This window comes from Pomacea canaliculata, linkage group LG3 (genome assembly GCF_003073045.1).
Source record: "Pomacea canaliculata isolate SZHN2017 linkage group LG3, ASM307304v1, whole genome shotgun sequence".
NCBI classification, from domain to species: domain Eukaryota; kingdom Metazoa; phylum Mollusca; class Gastropoda; order Architaenioglossa; family Ampullariidae; genus Pomacea; species Pomacea canaliculata.
This window is the reverse complement of record NC_037592.1, coordinates 3,150,191-3,167,353: the sequence shown is the minus strand read 5'-3', so window position 1 is coordinate 3,167,353 and position 17,163 is coordinate 3,150,191. Positions and strand designations below refer to the sequence as shown.

Below are 17,163 nucleotides of genomic sequence, written 5' to 3'. Positions count from 1 at the left end.
CGCAAATCCTGAGCTCAACGACTTCCGGTCAAAACGTAGTCAGTTTTCTTAGATACACACATTGACTTCCAATAAGACAGACTCAGATGGTCCATACAACCACGAACAACTTTGTCATCGACTTCTGACCCCGATCACGTACTTCGGTAAGTCCTGGCGGTGGTCCGAGAGACCAACGACACCATTTTTGCGGCAGACGATCGTGATTTGATGCAGACGACCTGAGCAAACAGTCGCACCACAGCACTGGTCTTGTCTGGGAAACAGTTTTGCCATCTTATTGCCTTGTTTTGTCCACCGCGGGAGCCGAGGCCTCGCCACTGTTTATTCGGTCGGCACAAACGACGACTGCAGCCGGGTGTAGAGCAAACGCACGGGTGGAGGGTGTTCGGGGTAAATTTGTTTCTGTTTCTGATCAGCTTTCAGTCCATGTCGCACAGCTTTGAAAAGAGATTAAAGGTGGCGACACCGGAGTCTATGTAACAGCCCGCGTGACAACCCTTTCTCTCTGTCGGGCGATTCGAACGATGGGAATGATGAGAAAACTCACAGACTTCTGTGAGATTATTCGTCCCACCTGTCCTGAGGAACACATCAGAAACAAAGAGGACAGCTTGAACACTTTAAGCCCATGCGTGGACGAGTAGCCAAGTTTTCCCAGAGGTTCTTTAAAAAAAGGCCTAATTGTACTAATGATACAAATTTGACAATCTGTTGTTGTTTGTGGCTCTTGATGTGTTTACGACGCAAGTTTACATTCTACCCGAACGTTGTTTTTAACGCCTCAACGGTCTTACCTTTTTTTTTTTTTGTAACCCATCGCCTCTGTGCTCTATTACCAGCGGTTCGTTGGATGCGTCATGGGTTTTCAGGTTCCATTTACAAATCTTTTGAAAAAATGTTTGAAAAAAAAAAAAATCTGAACGTTGCCATATTTTTTTGTTGTCTGTGGCTGTTGCTTTCCATCCTTCATCGTGCTGTTAACAGGGGCAACCCTCGGCCTGAGGATGGTTTCCATCACAGGTAGCAGTGTTGAACGTAACTGAAAGAGCAGATAACCCTTTTCTTCCCCCCCCACCCCTCAAAAAAAAAAAGAAAGTAGTCGCACAGAACAGAATGGTAAGCATTCGAGCTAGGGAAGGTGGGGTGTAAGAGAGGAGAAGTGAAGTATAATGTGAGCAGCTTTTAAATCACCAGCTGAAAATCTGGAAAAACCAGAAATGCTATTTACAGAAGCTTTGTGAGGAGGGAAGAATCCCCGTGAGGTGATGCCAGCTAAAAACTGATGGTGGCACCTTAGAACTGTCACGATTTGTGCATGAAATCCATGCCCGTGATAATTCCTCAGGGGATAAAAATCTCTTCTTTCTCATCAAGTAAAAGCTGGGAACAACCGATGAATTTGATGAGCTCTTCTGAATTGGGGAACATTCTGGAACTCACCAATTTCTTCTGTTATGGGAGACGAGGTTGCGGGAAGTAGGATTTACAGCACACCACAACCACGACACTGAACTATGACAGAATAATATTTTATGGTTTTGTCTTAACCGTCTTACTCAAGACAAATTTACCTTGTGAAGACCCTGTGCTTCTCTTTGTATTATATTCTGTGCGCTGCTCTGGTAACACCAGTCAGCTTTGACAAATTTATCAGCAGTGGCGAGAGAGGAATAATGAAGGATGCTGATATTAACCCTTCTTCTATATGTATAAATGTGCAGACACACGCACACACGCACATAACCTTTTTACCCTGCAAATCATAACATTTTCAAAACATCAGATAAATAAACACTGGAAAATTTCCCAAGTTTAACATTTTTAACAGTATTTATCAAGGAAAGCAGACAAGTCCATCTCATGGAAATCTTTTATTTGACGTTCCTCTCAGTTAGTTTAAAAACTTCAAACTTGCATAAATAATATCTGCATCAATATTTGCATTCATTGGTCACTGGTATTGAGTAAATGATATGTCTGTAGAACTGTTAGAACTTGTCATAATAAACTTGTATTTTGTTCCTTATCTGTACCCCACTGCTCTGTCGCTCGCCCAATTTACTTTCCACAGGCAGTTTGTTATAAAACTTTCATGAGAATGCTTTGAAGCATGACAGAGGAAAGGGTGAACATCTCTGTTTGTGCATCAGTTAGATAACAGGGCTGTGCACTGAGATGGACAGATTAAGGCCAACATTATGTCAGTGTTTCTGACATACACTGTCCTTCATCCTTTCTCTGCTAGACTAAGCACAACATTAAAAAGGGTTTTAGAAATAACAGGACAATGATGGAATGCACATAACACGATATGTATCTGCTTTGATTGCCAAGTACGTCTATGGGATCATAAAATTTTGTACCATCTCTCTCTTTTACACACACATGCACACAAAATGAGAGATCATAAATAGCTATCAACAATATCACTTAGGCTACCTGTAAGGGAAAACTGAACAAAACTAGAAGCTTATAGAAAAATAGTATCCAAGAACACAAAGGACAAGAAGTCTACAAGCACAAATCAATTTCTTGGGAGAAAAGATGTCAGGTAATCCATTTCAGCTTTGCTGAACTTTGGTGTGTATGGTACACTGTCGTAATCAAAGCAAGGATCCAGCTTAAATGGCACAACTACATCTCCATGATCCTCTGTCTCCTGTCAGAAAGCACAGATTAATGTAAACCTGTAAAATTTAACTGTAATTCCACTTCCATCTTTAAAACATAAAGTCCTAAGATGAGGTTCTAAATTACTAGATAGTAAAACATCACTAGAAGCGTTTAGCAAGGGTTATTTTGTTTTATCTCTGCTCCTCAGCACTGAGGTAATCTTGATCCCTGATTAGGCTAAAATGCAGGAAGACCTATGCACTTATGTCATGATGAATGCACATTTATGTATGAAAAGAATCTTTGGGTGACAGCCGCTTCAAGGAAAATTAATTCCCTTTAATCTTTTTGGCATTAGTAAACTGTGGAGGTTTTGTGGCATGGTGGTTAGTGCACAAGACTGGAAGCAGATATTAGCTTGAAGCCTGATCCACCTGACAGCAGTTTATCAAATAAAGACAGGGCACCTGATTTATCATGGAGGGTAAAGGTGAGAGGAGAGGGACTGCTGGACACAATAAAGCATTTAAGCAGCAGGACATGCTCAATTACCACTCTGTATACCATAGATCATGTATTTTAAGATTCAAACTATCTACACATAAGAGAGACACTTGCATCTCATAGTTTCAATTGTACTGTAAACATAAATGTATTTAATCATCACAAAAACTCAGTTTTCTGTAAAATCTCTATAAAGATTATTTTAAATCTGCTTGCTTTAATCTTAGCTAAATCTGCTGAAATGTCCCAGTAAAGCTATTATTGTGAAAAAAAGTACGTGTCTGCTAAATGTTTCTTTATTTTCTCACCCTTTCAGCTTCCAGTAAAGTGCCACTGTCTGCTGATACTGGTGTGGGTGTTACAAGGGTGGATGTTCCCAGCACACTGACTGTGGGCACCACAACAGGGGCTGTGATACCATCATCTGCCTCCCCTGGGTGTTGGTATATACTTGCAGTTGCACAGTCAGGATTACTGGAGAACAAGGTAGTGTGTGACAATTTACATGACGGAGCTATGACATAGTCTGTGGCATATTCCACTGAGCCTTCTGAATCACTGTTAAATGATGCTGAAGGCATGGCACATGGTTTGTAGAACAGATCTCTAGCTGTGCTGCTATTCTGATCAGACAAGATGTTTAAAAATGGTTTTTCTTTTCTCTTTACAGCCAGTCCTGGAACATGCACAAAACAGATCAATATATCACTGAAGCATAGGTTTTAGACCAGTTTGCTCCATGTGTTATATTCCTTTTTGCTAATATCAACAGTGCTACCTACAATTTAACAATCCTAGGAAGACAAAATTCATACCAGAGAAGTTAAGCACATAAATTTAAGCCATCAAGCAAACAGAAAAAAGCAATATTATCTTAGAGGAAAAACCACATGAGCAAATAAACCAAACAAAGAAAAGGAAATGGGAGGGGGGGGTGAATTGGTGTTTTATGCCGTGCCAGCAACTAAGGCTATATTATGGCAAGGCAGCCAGCCCTGTAAACAGATGCCACGTGCAGAGAAAGAATAGCGTGCCCGAGACGAGAAATGAACTCTGGGCAGCCAGCCTTCACTGTATTGGTGACAGGCGTTAACCGTTGTGCCACCGGACCGCTAAAAGGAAATGGGAGAAGGAAGAAGAATCAACATAACTAAAAGAAATAACAAACCTTTAAATCACACTCACACTTTCCTTCCTCTGCTGCAGTTTTTAGGCAAGTGGTTCTTGGAATAGTTACAGTTTTATACCATGAAATAGTCTACAGTATTCTCTAACGTCAACTGTGCACCTGGTTCACTTACCAGTGTCTCAGCAAATGTGACATCAGTTATTTTTAAGTCTGCAGGATTAGCTACTGACAATCTTAGAGGAGACAAAAATGAGAGACATACCAAAACAAAAAAAAACAACAAAAAAAACCAAACCAAAACTGGGAGGTAATATTCCTGATTGGGCAGGCCTGTCATTCAACAAAACACAGAAAATGTCAAAGAACCAAGAGATATGGTAAGAGTTAATATTAAATTGTCAGCTGTACCATGGCCAAACAGGGGTATAAGATTGATGACGGTGACAACGATGATGGTGGAGGGGATGACTGGGTCACTCTCAAATAAAATACTTAAGGTATTTCATGCCTTTTTATTTTTTAAAAATTAAATACTTAAGGTATCAGTTTTTGAAGAGATTTTATTGTCATGGTTCTGTTATGCTCTCAGTTTTGATGCTGTTGACATAAACGTAACTTGGTTATAAGTAAATTTCACAAAAGTTTTACACAGGAAATAAAAATCACCTGTATTTTCTAATCCAAAACTGGCCACATAACCAGGTGTCTCCAAAAATTCATCTTCAGCATCTGTCTCACTCAGTGGGTTATTGTTTTGCATAAAGTTGTCAAACTAGACCAAAAAAAACATTCATAACATGCATGCCAAAAACTCTGAGACAAATCATATGCACACACACACACATGCAGTTGTAGCCCATTTTCCCCATAATGTTTTTCCCTCACTATTTTACATCATGTGATTCAACATCAATTCTTGAAAAAAATGTGAAAATATAACTTGACTTTGTTGTTATGACAGGTGCTCTTTAATATTATTTCCTCTAAACCAACAACTGAAACTTATAAGCAATGAGGGTTACTTTCTTTACCTGTAATTATTGTAATCTCAACAGAAATCAAACTGTCTTCTGTTAAAAAAAAAACAGTCTTTTCTGTATTTTATCTCAATAACTGAACAACTGCAACTGCTGGTATAAATTATTTGTGAACTATTATTATAAAAATCCTGTGGAAAAAATTCAGTAAACACATGTTTAAACTGTCCAAACTCTAACTTTTGTCAGCGATGGTGGTCTTCCTTGGAGTAAAACCTCAACAGCTGGAGAACAGTTCAAGTCTCCAATTGTCTGCGCAGAAAAGAATTAAATGTCCCATAAGTGAGGCCTAAACTGCCAAATTATAAAAGCTAAGGTAACAGCCAAAGAATGAAGGAAATATAAGAATGCAAATGCAAAACATGTAGGACTTTATTTACAACTTTGTTTGAGGCTAAATACCAGCAGCTTTTATACTTTATAAGTATAGTCTGAGTGAAACGTATCACTAAGCTCAGTGATGAGGACAACAGAATAAAGTGAAAATGAATGCAAGAGCTTCAAGCTCATGCTCAAGGGGTTTCACTTAACAGCAAAGCACACCTTTCTTTCTTCGATGTCAAAAGAAATGAGAGTTCTTTACCTCTCTTTCTAAAACTCAAGTGAGAAATACAATGATAAAATATGCTTGTACTTCACAAACACAAAAGATATGTTTATTCTGATTTTCTTGCAATAAATTAAACACTGCCCTTGAAAATATTTTGCACTAGGGTTAAACCTTTAAAAACTATTTATGGCTAGTAACTAGACACTGAAAATGAGAAAGGTCAAAGTGCTACCTCCTCTTCTACTTCATCATCCACACCACCGTCTCCACCTTTAGTTTTGTTGTTACTCAAAGTGATGGAGACAACTTCTGATGATAGCAAATGGGTGCCCAAAGACTTACATCCCTTTTCACTAACAGTGCTAACATGGGCATTGTTTTGTAACATCTGGGAGTTTATCAGGGAATAGTCAGAACTGTGTAGATCATCTGGAATAGATACAACTGCATTAATTCTTATACAACACTTTAATGATAAACAAAGCACAACTTATGTTTAGCATTACAACTATACATGGAGTAGTATTCTACAACTCATTAAAAAATAAACAGTCATATGTATAATTACTGCTTCATGTTCTCAGCTTTTTCAACATATCTCAAAGGACTAATCGTAAAAGCAGTGTACCCTATATACACTGTCTCCAGGTCACTTCACATACCGAAAAACGGTCCTCATTTTAAGAATTTCAATATGTTATTTCACATAATTTAATTTATAAATGGTATCTAGATGATGTGATAAGATACCAAGCTTTGTCATACATTTTAAAGAAGAAATATGAAAGTTTGAAGCTGACGTATCTCATTCTTTTCATCTCTTTGTACTCTATAGCTTTGGCTGCCTTTAGTGTAAGGATATTTTAAGTAAGGGACATTAAGTATTACTAAGTATTAAATATAATATGAAAACTGTCTTTTGATCAGTTTATATATTTTTAAAGGTTTTGGATACTCCGCTACACACCATTCATGCAAATGACTCAGAAGAGGCTGCTCAATACTGTTAAAAAGTTATTTTCTTTGGATTGAAATATGTACACCTAATGATCTTTTGTACAATAAGCCAGACAGATTTCCAATGACTGTTAATTTGATTGCAAGCTATGTTTGTTACTAGTTAAAGGATATTTTATAATAGCAATCTGCCTAAAAAAACACATTGAATGCTGTATGGAAGGGGCAAATCAAACTGTTTGCTTACTAAAAAAAAAAAAAAAAGGCCAAACCCTACTGAATAAAGAAATCATATTAATATTTTCTATCTCTAATCTGTTACCCTTATAAATAAAAATTTGTCATTTCTCTCTCTCTATATATATAAATTATAATATATTATTTATATATAGTTGTGTATGTACATGGTAAACATGCAGGTGTATACATTGCACTGACAACATGGCTGGTCTTTCTGTGATGAAATTGCAATTGTAAATTGAAATTGTAAAGAAATTGCACCTAATATTAATAACTGCATGGCGACAACATACCCATAGACAGATATATGAATCCTCCAACCAATTCTTCCAGTGTCTCTTCCTCTGAATGCAAAAAGTCTCTCACGGTGCTACTGATATTGTCACTTTCACTGTTTTCTTCGTGTAATCTGTCATCTCGTATGTTCATGATCTGACTGACGATGCAATGTTGACTGCTGCGCTCTGAGAGATGCTAACCTTGACATGCACTGTGCGAGGATGCCTGCCAACAGTTAACCTCTGCCTTGTACCAGTTTAATTTTCTGGTCACTTTAATAGTACAACAAACATTATAACTGATTAAAATACATATATAATGTGTATAATTAGTGAACTCATACCATCATCAATTCTATTTACTCTGTACCATCAATGATCAACTGAACGGTTAAGCTGTTTGCTTGCAACTTCGTAATTAATGTTCGTTTAGTACCTATTTTGTACATAAACGTAATTAACAGTCTAAAAACTGTCCAGTCTCCGTTTGTTTTTTGTTTTTTTCCTTCTTCCAATGTTGTTAATTTTCTCATTGCTTCTATAAAAGCTATTACACTCTTACCTAATGAAAGATTTGGAATGACACTTGAGAGTGAAGTCCCCTAATATAAGGGACGAAACTCGAAATAACTATGGTATATCGTGCCTTGAAGAGTACCGTCCCATTATGTGTTGCTTGTAGTTCATAAAATTTACATAATGTCCGCTAAGTTATTTTGACACTTTGTATGTAATGGCATGAAAAAGTACTTTAAAAAATGTAAATTTCCCGTCACCACGACAATCGGTGTCAAAGAGTTCGAATATCAGCTCCAATATGTTACTTTTTCACAATGCAAAACCTATTTACAAAGCGGACAGTTGGTGATTTTCTCCATCGATAGAGTCATGTTACTGCAATGTTTTCATGTGCTTGTATGTAAAGTATTTTGAGCTAAACTGATGCAGGGGAAAAGTGCTATATAACAACATTTACTGCAGCGAAAGGTGCTGGATTCAGATCTCATCTTTGTACACTTTATGCAACATCAGTTTACAGCTATCGGGATTTTTTCCAGGTACTCTGGTTTCCTCTCCTCTTCATTCATAATGCAAAATCACCTGTAGGTAAAAAAAGTTTCCCACCAACCTATTACATTTCTCTCCCCTTTGCGAGTATAAAAGAAGACTCAGAACAACTTTTGAACATAAATAATTTACTAGAATTATTCTTTGAGTCAAATTGTGGAGAAAAATAAGCATATAAAAAAATTCTGTATTTCAAGCATATTTTAATGTAACATATTGTGTAATCAACTATAACAATGGTCAAATATGCAACTTTTGTGTTATAATTTCAATACAATTCAAATCTTTATCTTCACAAGATGCTTCAAAGATTTGTGCTACTGGAAAATTATGAAGGAGCACTGTAACAACGCATTTTAAGTAGAAGACTAAATATATGAAAGACAACATAATATTTCCTGCTGTTCACAGGCACAATTCTTTTAATACAACAATCTGAGGTTTTTTGTTTACAAAGCAGAAATTATGAATATCGTATAAAATAATAGCATCTTATGGGGCTTTAGTAACTCTTGCATCTGATTGAATAGATACTAATGGTTTGGGAGTCTTCAAAATTCGTTCATTCTATGTTTTGCACATACAGTAAAATGTGTAGGCTGTAGCCCAATGAAACAAGACTCTCATGACATTTGGCAGCTTGTTTACAGAAACATGGCTTTAATTATAAAGTATCAAAGAATAAAACTATATATATTTTTAATGTATGTTATACATACATGTGTATGCCCACACACATTAACACACACACATGCACAAGTGCACATGCTCATACACTCACACACATGCACAGATCAATTTATATGAGCCATCGTCTCTGACAATACAGTAAATACCATCCACACACAAGTCTAAGCTTGCGATGCAGATCTTATTTCCATTTCTACAAGAACTTCACCATCGCCTGCTCGGAGATTTTTGCTCAGTCGGTCAGTTTGGACGGTTAGGACTATAACCAGCCAGCCTATGATGGCAGCTATTCCTCGTGCTGTATTCAGTCCCACAAACTTCTGTAATTCCCAATCTGAAACCTAAGAAAAATTTCGCTCTTTTACCGACTATGGCTGTAACTACCAGAAGTTACAATCATGCCAAATACTATTTTTTTGATAACACTAAAACCAGTTTTCACAAGATATCATCCACACATTGCACCTTTTACATACTTAGGAAAAAAGTGTTCCACACTAAACTGTAATAACCTGACATTTCATGGTACCTTGAACACCCACTATGAGAATTTATTTGCATTTATAAATAAAAGTTTCTAGTTAGCTCTTGACACTTTTTTAAGAGTACCCTGTTAAATCAAATTTCTATAACTTTTATAATTTAGCAGCATAGCTTTACCATTGCTTCAGAACAACCTCTGTTGGTCAGTAGTAATACTAAAGTTTCTACTTATGCATCAGTTCATCTATAAATCACCAATCATAGGCGGGTAAACTGATGAACATGTATTACTAGCTGCAATATTTTAAAAAAAGTACTCACCTTTGTATAGTTCCAGAGTGAGGGCTCCACATATCTAAGATGGATGCGATCCTCTACGTCTACGACTGATAAGCTAAGAATAAGTGCGATCAAATATATCACAATAGCTATCGCACCATTCTGCACTGTGAGTGCCTCCACCACGAAATCTCTAGACAGATTGCCAATGTCATACCTAAAACAGAAAAAAATATGTTTCATCCTTACTCTAAACATCATAAATGTACCCTTCTATGTGGACAAATAAAGTTATATAGCACAAAAGAGTGCATGTTGCATGTTTGTTTGGATGATCTAAGCAGTAGCAGAAAAGTAATTTTATTTAAGAAAATGCAAAAGTATTTGGTTATGTTAATATATGCGTTTTCTAAAAAAACATTTTTGATTTTTCCGCTAAAAGCAGAGATGAAAGTAAAGACAAAAACACGAGGCAATGTCTCATCCTTACCTATCACACGAGGAGATCACGCACAAAGCCAAAAGCAGATAAAACACACAATGCACAGGTAATGCCATAGGACGATAATGTTCCACAAAGTCCATATCAGGGAACTGACGTAATATGAAGACAAAAATAATCTGCCAAAGAGCAATGCCAGCAGTAAGGCCATGCAGGTAAAGGCACATAGTCTGGAAGGCGCGATGGGTGCTGAGCCCGAACTCCATAGTAGTGTAAGCTGGAGTTTGTGGTTTGACAGCTTTCTTCTGCTTGCTTTCGGCTATGCGTTTAGTCAGCTGGGTTTTTGTTAACCCTTTGAAGCCTCCTTCACAAAAAAACCCACAGAAAAAGACTTCACATTAAATATGCAATAGGTGATGTGCCACACAATAAAAGTATACAGAAAAAGACTAGATAACAAACTCCTGCAACAGGTTATGCACTGCACAATAAAAACAAGTTGATTCAAAAGATAGTGTGATTCATTCAAAAACTCTTAAATTGTCATATTGCTACTACTAGAAATCTAGAAAGCGATTACATACTGGTTGTCTCAATAAAGATTTTTTCTGTGGGCTGACTCTGTAGAACAGAGGATGTCGTGATAGCCGCTGTCTTGTTAGTTCCATCACCATCGCCTTTTTGGGTTTCAAGTTGAATAACATCATCTCCAATATCCTGGAGATCTTTTGCCAAAAAATCATCACCAAACTCAGCTGGTTCCTTCTTTCCGTGGGCCTTTTTCACTACTTTCTTCTTTTTTCCCTTTTTTCTTGGAGTCTCATCTTTGATCAAACTTGCTTTGCTGCCAAGATCCTAAAAGCACAGAAATATCATAGAACAATCACAAGAAAGCCTTGATTACAAATGCCAGGGGTGACAATTTCCAATTTATGCCTTGATCACAAATGTCAGGGTGACAATTTCCAAATTTTTTATAATAATTATTATTATCATGATTAATACAAAGAGAAAAAGAATAATGTCACTAGTAATGCACAGTTCCTTTGCACACAATGGAGCTCAATGCAATCTATCAGGCAGACCGAGGGATATAACTATATAATTTTTTTCTTATATCAACCGTCACCTAGCTGTAACTGTGTCAAGTGGCATCACTTACATTTTAAAGAATTGTAGAGCTCTTATACAAATTTGTAAAATAGATTACAAAGAGTCCTAGATTAGTTATCATTACAGGGAAAACATATGGTAAACACAATGTTTCATCAAAAACTGCATTGTCTGGTAATAATCCATGTGGTTCAAATTACGGGACAAGTTCACAAACAAAGCTGACATGTAACCTTAATCATTATAAATCTGATTAACTAATAGTCATGCATCATCACAACATATCTTGAAATCATTAAAAATGTGTCAAAGACAAAGCAGCCACTGATGCAATTCTTCTATATATACTTTGTTGTGCATAGTCAAATTTATGAAAAAGGTAAAAGATAAGAGAGTCTCATAGTCCTAGCACTAGTAAGCTGTAAATGGTGAATAGCATGTGGAAGTATGGAAAGTGAGTCCAACCCTTTATTCGACTGCCATTTTACTTTCCCAATTAAATAGGGACTGGTCATTTTGCCCCAAGACCATATCACCCCACAGCCTCAGTCAAATCGTCCTACATATATCCATATCATCTCAGGGAAAACTATCGCATTCCAACACCAAAAAGCCGAATCATCCCAGGCCCAAGAGACATATTGATCAGCAATGACAAAAGTATATATTAACATCAAATACTAGGCATTGTTCAAACAATAAAGATATGCAAGCTCAGCTGCCTATTTGAAATAGAGCCATGCAATTAAGTTTAGACAAACATTTTACTAAACAAAAATGGCTGTGGCAATATATATGAGAACGTATAGAATGGTGCAAAAATGTGATTTTCTCTTTAAAGAAAGTTTGTAATTAAAGATTTTGTCATCGTTTTATTATGAACTTGTATTTTAACTTTTTTATTAACTACTTGTGTCATCACTGATTAATTCATCTTTTGGGCCTGTGACAATTTGACTTTTCAGTGTTGGGATGAAATAGACATAGCTGGGACAATTTGACTGGGGTGATATGACCAGTGGCTGTTTAAATCAGGCGATCATATGTCTTTTTCATCCACTGATGCAGGCAAGAATTGACCAAGCAGCTTTCTGCTATTATATCAATCACATTAATCACCAGATTATAATTATTGCATTTAAAAGTTATAAAACTTATATTATCTGCAATCTGTATCTTTAGACTACCACTAATACTTATTTATAGAGTTTTTAGCTCTGATCACTATTACCACTCAAAGTATATTTAAGTGTCTGGACTGGTTAAATAACTGCAAAATATGACTGCAATGATTTGTCTGTTTAATTGCCATCTTAAAGATATCTTTGAGGCAAAGTTTACTATACTTCTTCATTTGCACATAACAAGATGTGTAATGTACATTAATTGTAATGACAATAAATCTGTAATGCCATCATATTTACTCACTTCATCAGCGTCCACTCTGCTCTACAGCAGAGCACATTGCCCTGTTATTTCTCTCTTGAAAAGGGTCATTTGAAATATATATATGTTAAGTTTGCTAAGCAGACGAAAAAAATTTTTTTAATTTTTGCTTTCTATTTTACAGGGATAGCAAGGAGAGAAGGCTGAATAAGGCAAGAAAAGAAAACTATGCTTTTCTCCCTGAATAAAGAGTGTAGTATCAATCTGATCTGAAGAAGTGCATTCAGAATATCTTACTGTTAAATATGCATCTGTTTCATAGAAATTTAATATTATGTTCCATCAAGAAGCGTCCAAAATACCTCGTGGCTGTCTAATGTATTCAGATAATTAATCTATTCACTCTGATGATGCTGCAAGCGTTTTAAAATTTGTAAAAATCAAAATCAAAACTGTTGTCCAAACAGCAGACATCTGGCAAATACCTCTTGATCAGTTGGCGCACTCTTGTCTAGTCCTTCATTAGTTGCGTCACCAGTAGTTTTAAATTTTGCCTTTCGGGTCTTTTTCTGGGGGGACCCTTGTTCGGTGTCTTCTTTTGCTTCCACACTACTCTCGTCCCGGGCACCTGAGGGAGTTGCCGTTCTTCGGCGTCTTCTAGGTAACGGATTCTCGTCGACAATGTGCGCCACCTGACTGCTTGACTCGGATTCAGTAGGTTTCTTTTTCTTTTTCCGAATCGGACGAGCTTGTTCCTGGTCGTTTTGGCTCTCTGATCTGGGAGATATAGGAGGTAGCCCGGTTTTTTAGCTGGCAACGGTCTCGAACCTTCTTTGGTTTCCGCCATTTTGTTGCGAAGGAGACCGGATGTTGTTTTCACGTCGCGAGAGCTGGATGGGTTGTTTCCCTTAGACCACTCATAAGTTCGTGATCTAATGAAAATAAGACCAGATCATATTAATTTTTGCTCCGAGAAAAGATGTTAGGGATAATTTGCAGCGTACGTCTTATTTCTCATGAAAAAAAATCTACATATATTTAAGTGCAAAAATCTACACTTACTGTAATACAATGATGCCATCTTCTTCTGGAACATTGTTATAGTTCTCTAAACCCTAAATTTCTTGCGATTCTATTTCCCATTGAATCGTTGTGTTATAATTTATAGTATGATTTATTTAAGTATTTTATTCCTTGTTACTTCTCGAGGAGCTTAGGGGCGATTTTATTATAAGTATTCATGCAATAATGTTACCTATAAATGAATGTAATTACTTTATAATTCAATCTGCCCGTCGTGCGTTTTAAAGGATTAACGAAATCCGTTATATTTGGGGTAGGGCTTATGAGCATCCTGAAAATCATTCTAGGCATAATAATTTTGAGGGATCACAGTAGCTCTTTCTCTGAACTTGGTGATTCCAATCTTATCTAAGCTGACGTCGTCACGTGGCGACGTAGTAAAGATGATGTAGCGTGTGTTGGAGACGAAAGAAAACGCTGCTGTTAATAACAGCTCATCTCCGGCACTTCATCCCTCATTGGCAACACCACTTTGACCCACGCTGCTCCCTTTTGTTGTGCTTTTGTCCGAGAAGAGCAGCGCTCAGGCCTAGGAACTGTCAACGAGCACCAACGGTCTGAGAGAGCGGCTGCAGGAGCCTGGTGATGGTTGCCATGCAGTCCTATCTTCACCTCACGCGACCTGCACTGGTCATAGTGAGCTTCTCTGTCTGCCTTACGAGTGCAGTAAGTAAGATAAACATTTCTTTCCGTTTTTGCTTGTTTTTATTTTCTGTTGTTTTGATTTATGTTCTTTTCTGTGTACCGACGTATTTGTGAACGACAATCTACATTCTTTTACTCGGTCAACCGACCATAATAAATATTATTATTATGAACAACATATAGCACATTTCTCCCCTATAGAGCAGAATCAATGCGCTTTACACAAAATCGAAAGGTCGTATGTGTGTCATTCAAAGTAGAGAGAAATGTAAATGCAAAGATACAGTACAAAAATACTATAAAAAAAAAAGCGTAGAACTGAATCCCTTACGCCTGGACACCACTCCACTATTGTTGAAGGATGGGTCTAAGGAGATGCTGTAGCACCTTTTTAATTCTGCAGGTACAGGTACAGTGTGGTAATGGGACATTTATGGACGACAACCTGTGTCGCCCATGCGGCTTCTGCTTGGGAGAGACAGATGGTACAACCGAGGCCTGTGACCCCAGCACCGGCGCATGCGCACATGGCTGTGTCCAGGGCTACACGGAGCCGTTGTGTCTGAACAAATGCGGTGCTTGTATTGGTGGAAATGAGTAAGTACTGGAACAAAGATTGTCTGTCTGTCTGCAACTCACCTACCCTCCATTTACCTATTCATGCCGTCCGGTTGGACAATCATCGGGCGCCTTTCATCAGTCCAAGGATTATCTTGTCTCCTTGGATTCAGATCCTGTCATGGGAACAGACGTTTTCGTGTTTCTTCTTAGGACCGGCTATTTTTGCGAGAACTAGCCTTTATATATGGCTCGGCATAACACGAAATCTCTGATATTTTGGGAAGTAGTATATAACATTTTCTTACTGAGCTCAGACCAAAAAATCTCAGTCCAGAGACCATTTTATGTTTCCTCCATCTGACTTTCTGCTGCAGCCAGTGCGCCAATGGAGTCTGCACTGTCGGGTGTGAGCAGGGGTTCACGGGGCCGTCCTGCAACATTCCCTGTACAGCCGGAACATTTGGGGAAAACTGCGAGCAAGCGTGTGGACACTGTGAAGGTATTTATGTTGGCAAAGTGTGGAGATAAACTATTCTTGAAATGACAAATGGACGTTCGTAGCCACACATTCCATTTAGTTTGAGTCCACATCATTCCATGATCAATGTAGAGGGACTTTTTCAATCACTTATTGTCAATTGAGTGACTATGTTTTGAACATTTGAACGCGATAGCCATATGACAAATTTGACAGAGGAACTCATATTTGTCATCCTTTGCTCGATTAAAAAAACACACTTTCTTAAAAACCACTCGTGTGATCTTAAACTGGTCATTTTTTTGTTGGATAAAGGGTTTTTAAAGTCAAATACCTACATATGTTTCTTCGATATTTTAAGTCGTCCCACAAAACAAGCATCCACACAATAAACAATAAACTATCGGCTGACAGGTGGCAACACCACGTGCGACACTATAGTAGGAGCGTGCAAAGAAGGTTGCGAGGATGGGTGGTCAGGACTGTTCTGCAACATCCAGTGTCCCAACGGCCGGTGGGGCCCGAACTGCGACAAGAAGTGCGGCAACTGCGACAGGATGGATAACTGCAACAAGGCAACCGGTAATGTTCTTCCTCCACCCCCCTACACATCTTACAGCCCCTCCCACCTTGCGACAAACATTAATGGAGTCAGGTACCCTAGTGAGAACTAAGATAATCGTGTGAAATGACCGGACTGACCGGCCCGACAAGTGAAGGTCTTTACGAGTGTGTGGCTGTGGCAGGTGGATGTAAGGGACAGTGCAAGAAGGGATGGAGGAACTTTGACTGCACTGAGCCGTGTCCTCGAGGCTACCACGGCAAGAACTGTCTCATCAAGTGCAAAGGCTGCAAGAAAGGCTGCACGTGCCACCCGGTCACCGGTGTGTGCGAGACCGAGTGCAGAAGGTAAAAGAACGTGTAAGGATGGTGGGTGGGGAATGGTTGTCGTCTGACACCTAGCGTGCTGTTTGCATCAAATTCTATGTTACGATTAACAAGATGACGACGACGACAACGACGACGATGATGACGACGACGACGACAATGATGATGATGATCGTTTACAATTTCCAGACCTGGATTTGACAACATGGGGGTAGAGGCCATCGACGACAGACCAGCGGCGTTTGCTGCGTCAGAGATCATATGGTCAGATGGCAAGTCTCACGAGAGGACAGCGACACCGAGAATGCTAGAGACGCCACCCTCATCATCAGCCTCTCGCTCTCGTCCTGGCAGTTGCAGCTGTGGTTGGCGTCTTCATCACAAAAAAGTGACTTCTAAACGTCTAAAGCCCTTCCCTCATCTCCTCTTCCTTTATCACTTCGTCATCTGTATTATTATTAGTTAGTGTTGTTGTTGTTGTTGTTGTTGTTGTTGTTGTTGTTGTTGTTGTAGTAGTAGTAGTAGTAGTAGTAGTACACACTTGTTTTTGTGTTGCTCTTTAGCTGATCAGATTCAGGTCGGATATTTTTTGCGACGATTGCGTGGTTTTGCGTGAAAGAACCGATTGATTGAGCTTAATTCTTTCGAAATGGAATCCAAAATAAGACTACGGTGTAGATGCGTTGCCAAAAAAAAAAATTATTTTCACACCTAAGCAGCAGCAGCAGCAGCAGCA

At 38.2% G+C, this 17,163-nt stretch overlaps 3 protein-coding genes across 5 annotated transcripts; 1 reads left to right on the top strand and 2 right to left on the bottom strand.

The window, feature by feature from the left end:
• Positions 1-1,859: 1,859 nt before the first annotated feature.
• Positions 1,860-7,914, bottom strand: LOC112560511. 3 transcript variants are annotated; one of them, XM_025232417.1, is made up of 7 exons: positions 7,874-7,914; positions 7,327-7,537; positions 6,069-6,265; positions 5,467-5,538; positions 4,916-5,021; positions 3,429-3,796; positions 1,860-2,662 (listed from the first exon to the last, which is right to left on the bottom strand). In XM_025232417.1, exons 2-7 carry the CDS (start codon positions 7,460-7,462, stop codon positions 2,528-2,530), a joined length of 1,014 nt encoding a protein of 337 aa, XP_025088202.1. In that variant the 5' UTR covers positions 7,463-7,537; positions 7,874-7,914; the 3' UTR covers positions 1,860-2,527. The 3 variants fall into 3 exon arrangements, with proteins under 3 accessions (XP_025088202.1, XP_025088201.1, XP_025088200.1); XM_025232416.1 differs by having other exon boundaries at positions 7,327-7,584; positions 7,874-7,895; XM_025232415.1 differs by lacking the exon at positions 7,874-7,914 and having other exon boundaries at positions 7,327-7,867.
• A 593-nt stretch (positions 7,915-8,507) lies between these two features.
• Positions 8,508-13,578, bottom strand: LOC112560547 (transmembrane protein 237-like; the record flags this gene model as incomplete). The annotated part of the gene is made up of 5 exons (XM_025232462.1): positions 8,508-9,410; positions 9,874-10,048; positions 10,322-10,637; positions 10,858-11,128; positions 13,258-13,578. Coding segments are annotated over 5 exons (1,263 nt in total), but the record flags the coding sequence as incomplete, so codon positions are not given.
• A 650-nt stretch (positions 13,579-14,228) lies between these two features.
• Positions 14,229-17,126, top strand: LOC112560419 (multiple epidermal growth factor-like domains protein 6). The gene is made up of 6 exons (XM_025232277.1): positions 14,229-14,521; positions 14,904-15,097; positions 15,436-15,560; positions 15,954-16,121; positions 16,286-16,448; positions 16,617-17,126. The coding sequence occupies exons 1-6, from the start codon at positions 14,441-14,443 to the stop codon at positions 16,891-16,893; spliced, it is 1,008 nt and encodes a 335-aa protein (XP_025088062.1). The 5' UTR covers positions 14,229-14,440; the 3' UTR covers positions 16,894-17,126.
• The last annotated feature ends 37 nt before the right edge of the window (positions 17,127-17,163 follow it).

What these genes read in the sequence shown, in the direction of transcription:
- LOC112560511 (XM_025232417.1), bottom strand. Translation starts at nt 7,462, where the DNA reads ATGAACATACGAGATGACAGATTACACGAAGAAAACAGTGAAAGTGAC. An exon ending in ATTCATATATCTGTCTATGG is followed by an intron (nt 6,266 to 7,326) that starts GTATGTTGTCGC and finishes TATCTATTCCAG; the next exon opens with ATGATCTACACAGTTCTGAC. An exon ending in ATGATGAAGTAGAAGAGGAG is followed by an intron (nt 5,539 to 6,068) that starts GTAGCACTTTGA and finishes TTTTCTGCGCAG; the next exon opens with ACAATTGGAGACTTGAACTG.
- LOC112560419 (XM_025232277.1), top strand. Translation starts at nt 14,441, where the DNA reads ATGGTTGCCATGCAGTCCTATCTTCACCTCACGCGACCTGCACTGGTC. An exon ending in CTGTCTGCCTTACGAGTGCA is followed by an intron (nt 14,522 to 14,903) that starts GTAAGTAAGATA and finishes TTAATTCTGCAG; the next exon opens with GTACAGGTACAGTGTGGTAA. An exon ending in TGCGAGACCGAGTGCAGAAG is followed by an intron (nt 16,449 to 16,616) that starts GTAAAAGAACGT and finishes TACAATTTCCAG; the next exon opens with ACCTGGATTTGACAACATGG.